The sequence below is a fragment of the Magnolia sinica genome, chromosome 18 (assembly GCF_029962835.1).
Source record: "Magnolia sinica isolate HGM2019 chromosome 18, MsV1, whole genome shotgun sequence".
Taxonomy (NCBI): Eukaryota; Viridiplantae; Streptophyta; class Magnoliopsida; order Magnoliales; family Magnoliaceae; genus Magnolia; species Magnolia sinica.
The window spans coordinates 12,668,471-12,676,667 of record NC_080590.1 but is presented as its reverse complement, the minus strand read 5'-3'; the positions used below and the strand labels follow the sequence as shown (position 1 = coordinate 12,676,667).

Below are 8,197 nucleotides of genomic sequence, written 5' to 3'. Positions count from 1 at the left end.
TGCAAGCCACGTCAAGTAATCAATAGGCAATTTGTGAGGTCCTTTTAATTATCATATACCCAAACCTTAGTCTGAACCTCGAGATACCCAAAACCTATTGTAAGAGTATTGTGCAAATGAAACTACAACTAAGCAACCAAACTGCTTATCCAACTTCACTCCAGCGTAAGAACATGTCATGAAAAATCTCATCCTTATATTTTGCAGGCCACTAACAGATGGACTAGTCTTGTCTGCTTATGGAGATTTTCAGGGTAAGGTCCATCATTAATGAGACCAATCAGATCCGCAATCTGGATCACAGAACCATGGGCCCTCTTGCACAAGACCGATGGCCTGGGCCAGTTCAACAATCAGTAATCAGTTCAACAATCAATTACTGAGGAACACTTGAAAATAACAAACTTCTTCGAAGAGCCTAAGATTTTGATGTATGAATTATGATTAACTAAGCTGGAAACCCCCACTTTTTTCAAGCTGGAAAATAGAAAGGCCAAGTCATTCAACCCCCAACTACAGAGGAATGTAGTTTGCAAAATAAATCCCAAGGAAAGTGAGTTAGCATTAAATTGGCGTATAGCTGCAAAAGCCATGTTGTTACTGACAACCAAGGGTTGAGAAAAGAATCCAATTTAACTCACAACACTAGAACCTGCAGCCGTGTTTTTGGGGAATAGTTTGCTTCTTTAGAAACTTCCTGGAACATAGCCACTAAGAACTGGCCCGGGTAAAAGACGGTCGATGCCAGGTAGGCAACTGGTCATCACGGTTCTATGCAAGAAGTGGACCCCTAATAGCCAGGACAAGGATATGAAGATGATGATGATTTTTTCCCCTTCAAAAATACTGACTGACAGCAGCCACAGAAACTGATATGTCATCCTATATCAGCTGACTTTAAACCTAGCTTATACTAAGGAAATCAAGTTTAAGAAAAAAAGAAAACATGTTACCTCAATACAAACAAGACTAGCAGCAAAATAAATAAATAAACCATTCCCTCAAAAGTTCCAGTTCCCTATCAACAACAAGATTCAACAAAGCCTACAATTCCTAATGCCCATGCTCTTTCAGCCCCCATGATAATAATAAGACACAAAAAGTCCTTTTGTCACCTCACCTGATGAAGGGGAGAACAGTGATAATAGAAGGGTCATTTTTTTCTGGTTTTCACAAGTCACGGAAGGCAGCACTGCTCCCATGGTCTTCTTCATCAAGCATCTGCACCACCTCCGCCACACCCGACGCCATTTCCTTACTGATGGGTCCATTCTCAGGCAGATCAAACCTCCTCCTCTTCATTGAACCCAACTTCCCAGGTGGCTGTGGGTCCACCACATCAAGCATGGCCTCCAGCTCATCAACAATCGACTTGCGCGCAGCTCGAACTATATGATCCGGTCCCTAAAAGTGCAGCAATTGCCAAATGCTTTGAGAAAATGACAATTCAGTGAAATATGGCCGTACGCAGATCATTTAATTAATAACAAGCATGAACTTTGGCAAGTGTAGATACCCAAAGGTCATGCTTTGAACCTTCTTGAGAATCAATAATAATTCAGTACATGTAATGTATAGAAGCAACAACAACAAATTGAATTTACCTCGATGGCATCAACAGTGAGGAGGAGAACAATAATTTTCTCAGAGAACCTCTGGTGCTCTTCTGCGTCAACGGTGATGCGCCGGCGATAGGAGTAATTTGAGAATAGGGCTCTGATCTCTTTCAACTTAGCTTTGGCCACTGCCAGATCTCGAAGTGCACGAAGCACCTGGGATCGACGGACCAGGTGAGCTCTGAAGCTCATCTGGATTATCAATGCTGCATCTAGTGGTGATAAGTCCTTTTTCTTACCCTTACTATTATTAACAACAGCAGCCCTCCTAGTAAAAGCCTTCAAAAACCAAATAAATAAATAAATAATAAAAGAAGATGAAGAAGAAAAAAAAAAGACCAACAAAAATAAACAACCCAAATTTACCAGAGAAGTGCCACATGACTATGGACATGGCAAACCATCATTCAGGAGATCAAAACAAATCATTTTAGGCAAGAGATGTAATTCTACTGGATTTGTTTCGCCATGTCTTCTTTTGTTAGTCATTGTCTACCATTGGAAGAGAGATGTTGCAGAAGTATTCCAAAATTTAAAAATAAGTGAACTGCTAAACCAGGTTTCTCTAGCCATCCATTTGTTTCATTCACGGCCCACCTTACTTTTGGGCTAGGAGCCCTACACAGTGGGACCCACCAGAGGGGTGGCAGTTCAATATGCCCTGCAACATAAACGGACTGGGCAACACATGTGAACCTCAATGGTCCCATCCGTTGTTTACTAGTTTCTTTTTTACACTCCCAGACCTTGTAAATCTCCAACATTTACCTGCCGCTCAACCTTTCCCAGTTTCACACCCATTTAATGCTGCATTCAAGCAATGAAAACAGCTCCCAATGCTTTCTTCCTGGAAATTCTTATGTCGTTTACAACAATGAGATATGCTATAGGCAGAGTTGAAGAACACTATGAACAGGCAAAATCAAATTTTGAATATTGCTGACCCATTCATTTCAAAATCCAGGCATAGGTGTAATAAAGGAAAAGTATTTCCAATCAAATAATGGCACTCATGCATACCAATACCCAAACTAGCTTCCTGTCAAGAATTTGAGGCCCCAGTAAGCAATTCATTATTAATCTGCACTAAGGCCCTGTTTGGCTTTGCTAAAAAAAAGTTTTCTTTTTTCTAATTTTGCTTCTGAAAATAACTTTTTGACACTCCAAGAGTCTTTGGTTAGCCACTTAATCAATTTTAGAAAAACAATTTTCCAAATTTGCACCTTTTTCCTCAATGCCTAGTCCCCCGTTTCCTATAGCCGTTTCCGCTTATGCAAACTTGCAAAAAACATTCATACAATTGAACCTCTCTCCTGTGGAAAGTGTTAATTGCATACTTGTGTAGAGCCATACACCTCCACACACGTGGTCCGAGAAAATTGGTCCAACCATGTTTTCCCTGAAATTAATTTTGTCCACTCAGGTGGGCCCCAATATTGGAAGGTGGATAGGTTAGAAAAGATCAGCAGAGTGTTTTAGAGCTGTACTTTGTGTTGCGAACTGTAGCCCACCTGACCAATGGATCAACATAATTCTTGGGCTAGGGCATCAATACAGTGGTGCCTTTCTAATGAAGATTGGATCTCAGACCTACATGCCATGATGGCAAACATGTGGCATATACATGAGTTGTATTGCACACGCATGTCGGCTTAGCAAATCTCATCTCTAGAGAAGCCAAATGTGACTTTCTCCTATAACCCCCACATGAAATGATGTGGAGCCTACCACCACAATGACCATAAGACATTCACTCCGTCCATCCTGTTTCACCATGTCATGTTAGGGTATGACTCCAAAAAATGAGGTAGACTTAAAAGTAGGCCAAGCCATAGGGATTCAACGCTCACCATTGAAACTATCATGTGGAAATTACTTTTCACATAAGCAATTCTCAAGAAACAATTTTAGAGAATTGTTTACTGAGAATCTATTCTACAGCTGCTAGAAGCAACACCAAATATGCACTCAGATGATCTCCATAGATTTATTCGCTCAGTCAGTTTTCATTAGTTCACCAAATCCTTTTCTCCGCTAAAGGTTTAGGGTCAGATGGCCATTGACAGAAATCTAAATGTAAGAAGGTAAGAGTCATGTTACCCTCTGAATCCAAGGACAATGTATCCTGAAGCCTTGAATTTGGACAAGTAGAACCCATAGCACAGTGATCAAGAGCGTTGATGTGGACTGGCTCCAACACAGATGGACCATGTCCCCAATCCCGCAGACTCGAAACCATATCCAATATCCATCCAATAGTTGTGTTTCCCCATTGAATGTGGACCATTGCTGTATTCTCTTCTTCACTTTCTATTTGCAGACCAATGTCGAAATGGTGAGTGTTCAATCTCTGATTTGAGGGGAATTCCCTAAGCCACAGAGCAGATCATCATATCAGCAGAATGGATCACCCATCCACAGGCCACACTTGTCCAAGACTCCAAATACAATGTCTAGAGATCACATCATTACGCTGTAGCTAATCAAATCTTCTGAAACAAATTAACAATAACCAAAGACCTCACTTCTCAGTGCACACTATATGCATAGGAATTACCATGCCTTAGTCTACACAAGTGCGCACAGACAATTCTCACCCTTCTATCAGACGTCCTGTTAATAGACTGTTGACAGAGATAGAAAGAGAGAGAAGAAACGAAAAGAAACTGGGATTGTCCAAGTTCAACAGAGAAAAGGTAAAAATGTTCCGATCACTAGGAACTGCCAATCTGGGAGGTTTTTTGGTATCGGTTACCAATAGTGTGGTCCATAAGATCAATGGTATAGACCATGAACCTTGCTCTTCTATTTGTCGTAGAGACGGCATATATGTACTGTCCAAATCATGATCGAATAAATTTGGGCCATTCACTAGCTTCCATGTTAACTGTCAAATAGATGACCATCAATCAGCCCATTAGGATCCTTGGTCCTGTGTATATGGTGAGTCACGATGCAACTGAAGTAGGGCCCACGATTTGAACCACTTAAATCAATATATAAATTTTCCTGTATACATACATATAAATCATCACACTGCCGGAGCATCAAAGCTTTCTTCAGGAGGTAATACAGTGCTCTACTCAGATGGGCAAGTTGGATCCATCGTTCAGTGATCAAAACCATTGATATTATAAGACCCACTGGATGGATCCAGTTAAAACCCCCCAGATTAGAAGAATCCTAACCGTTCCATAGGAAGGGTCCACCTTAACTAATACACAGAAAGACCAAATATTATACACCCAGATCTTCCCATCTGGGAGTTTTTTTACTGCATAGGCGATCCAGTGTGAGGCCCCTTATATCAAGGGCGTGGATGATTGAACCACGGCCCCACTTGTACAAAGCTGAAAGGCACTGTAGAAGCATGAGCTTGTATAAATTCACCTTTTTCACTACCATTTCAGGTCGCTCCAACTTCCACTCTGGTGGGACCACCTTAAGTCCTCATTCCCACCAACGAGAGACGAAGAGACCACCTGAATCAGTAGTAGCTAAAACGACTTCCCACCAACTTGCCCCTAGGATATTAAACGTGGGTGATTAGATATCTACTCAAACGTTTGCGATTACTGACCCGCCTTAAAGCAACAGCCGGCCGATCCGTGTCCTCAATCTCCACCACATGTGTGGTGGCATTCGAATCCTTCGCAGCCTTCTTACTAGCTTTGGTGGACCCAGCAGGAGGAGCCGTGGACGCCTTGAAAGTATACGTGTGCGAGACTGGAGAGTCCTTCCCTTTTCCCTTATACTCAGCCATCCATTTGCAGTTCTTCTCCAAGTCACGCCCCTCACCCTTTATCTCCGCCGTCCATGTATACTTCCGATCGACGCCGTTCTTCTTCTCCGGCGCCTTGATCTCAGCTGTCCATTTGAACTTCCTTTCTCCACCGTTGGTCCTTCCATTGAGCACCCGATCGAACCCGAGCTCGAGGGCGGAGACCCGGTCGGCGAGATTCTTCAGATAGAAAGACGTGTCCTTTCGCTCCTGGAACCTCCGGATGGATGAGGAGAAGAGGGTTCTCTCGATCTGGATAAGATCCGTCGCGGTTTCGAACAGATCGAAAGGCGACGGAGGGGCATAAGGAGGAGAAATGAGGCATTGGGCAGAGAGATCGAAGAGGCTGGAAGTAGGTTTAGGGTTTAGGAGATCGAGAGTAAAAGCAAGCTCTTCGTCTTCAGCGACGTACGGAGAGAATGGGAGTAGGAAAGGGGCTTGGGATCTGAAGAAAGAGGCTTCTCTGTAGAACAAAGACGAAGAAGGTTCGAGATGATCGACTCTCTTGAATCCGCTCATCGTTTCGGCGATGGATGGTAATGGGGAAGAGATCGATAGAGAGGTATACAGAGCAGAAAAGGATAGCAGAGTAAAGAGACTATCTGTAAAGCAGTGAAGAAGAAAAAGGTTAGAAATGCGGACAAAAGGGCAATAGGTGTGCAGAGAACTGACTATCTACAAGCAAAGGTAACTCACCTTCTGGTACCGTACCATCTTTACTGCCAACTTGCCAGAGTGTGAGAAATCAGTACCATGAATACTATATCCCTTGCAACGAAGATCACGATTATTGGGAAGCATGAGATTAGATCACTAGGTAGGCCACACCTATATGGTGAGTAAGAACGTGCGTTTATCATTGATTATAACGGTGTGTCCCACCTGATGATCAGGAAGGCATGATTTTTTCTCAAGATATCTTCATAGTAATCCCTAAATCTTTTCGTGGTACTGATTTCTTACTTTCTTGATGTGTTGACGGGCAAGATGGTGCGTACCACAAGTCGTGGTACCTTTACGTTCTGAAGGTAAAATGTTGGTAGTCGCCCGAGTACTGAAGTGAAATGTCATCTGTCCATAGATTGAATGGTTAGGATCTTAATGCTTTCGAATGGCCTACTAAGGAGAGAAATAGCCGTTGAACAGTTTCGATCATTGATACATGTGTCCTAAACACGGAATTCCGAAATTGGTTGAGTAATCCGCGGACTATGGGATACGGCATCGAAGGGTAAAACTGTTTGCTGCATATGTACACCGTGAATTCGGAAACTCATATCCGTCACCATCCATTCATGATGGTGGGAATCTCAACACAAATATCAAGATATTTTAAGAAATCGAAATTTTAAATGCTTCTGGATTCCCTCTTAAGGCATCCTTTAATGGTGAGAGATACCGTCCTCACGTGTGCCGTGTACGCATTGAAATCGTGCCCGAAAAAGAAAGGTGCGGAACAGCTGGAAACATTTTTTTGGATAAAGTTAGTACAGAATCGCCGCGTCCGTAATGACATTATTTCTTCCTTATCCTGACCGTTCATACGCGGATTTACAGGTTGAGTAGCTAATTCGCTATTCAAAGTTACATCACCGTGTTTTGTGGGCCACATTAACCTATTTGTTATATCCACATCCTTCATACATTTGAAGAAATCATTTTAAAGCATGAGCCAATGAATTAGCGGATCCAAAGTTCAAGTAGACCTGTTAGTTAAAATGGTGAGGAGCGTGACACCCAGTGTTGAAACCTTCCTACGGCCCATTAAAGTTTATTTGAGATCATATTAGTTAATACAGACATGGATGAAAGGAAAACACAAAATTACTATGGTAGGCACAAGTTTCCAATGACAGGCATTCAATCCCTGTTTGTTTTTTTTTTTTTTTGGTGGGGCACACCTTTTGGATTTGCTTATTTTTTTGGCTCTAGTTCTAAAATGATCTCTTGAAATGAATGGATGGTATGGATGCAACACGTACATCATAGTTAGTGAATCTGTCTGCTTAACCTATTAATAGCTAATCCCCGTCCAACGAATGTAGACTGTTAAAATCCCGTTGTAACCCACTCCACTTACATAGGTCATCTAGGGCACAGATCGCCTCTGACCCTGACCCAAGGAACATAGGTCCACTGTGATGTTCGCCAGAAATCAACCCCACTTTACCACATAGTTTTAAAAATAAAAATAAAAAGGGTAAATTCAAGGCTTAAAGTAGGCCACACAGCGTGATAACATGAGCCGAAAGTTGAAGCCAGGCGGACAACTTAGAGGGGCACACAACATGAAACTGTGAGGATTGAATGTTTAATGTTGGAATGTTAATGAGGTAATAGAAGTTTTGTATCATGTTAATATTTTTGTTAGAAGTTCCTTCTCAGTAAAAATGACATTATAAAGAATTTGGATGGTAATTATAAGAAAGTTTCAACGTAGCATTTCCCTCATTATATCTGTCACATGACCCACTTGTATTTTAAATCTCTTCATCTTTTAGACTATATGCTAATATGATTTGGCAAAATGGATAGATGGAGTGGATCACAAAAATTACTGTAGGACCTGCCTTGCTTCTACATCAGGTCATCTCTACAAAACAAGATTGATTGAACAGGCCTCATGGTGGGGTAGGGAAATTTCAGCACTGAATTCAGATTCATCCATTACAACGGCCCATCACAAATCCACCTATGGAGTGGCTAGGAAATCAAGTTGGTGAACCTTTCTCCACCGGACCTGTCTAAACTGATCCCACCACTTGGACCGCTCCATAGGTGCTGCCTATGGGTCAAGAGC

General features: G+C 42.0%; 1 protein-coding gene across 1 annotated transcript; it reads right to left on the bottom strand.

Annotated features, from left to right (window-relative positions):
• Positions 1-892: 892 nt before the first annotated feature.
• Positions 893-5,999, bottom strand: LOC131232221 (BAG family molecular chaperone regulator 7). The gene is made up of 3 exons (XM_058228418.1): positions 5,197-5,999; positions 1,605-1,895; positions 893-1,404 (listed from the first exon to the last, which is right to left on the bottom strand). The coding sequence occupies exons 1-3, from the start codon at positions 5,914-5,916 to the stop codon at positions 1,171-1,173; spliced, it is 1,245 nt and encodes a 414-aa protein (XP_058084401.1). The 5' UTR covers positions 5,917-5,999; the 3' UTR covers positions 893-1,170.
• Positions 6,000-8,197: the final 2,198 nt, after the last annotated feature.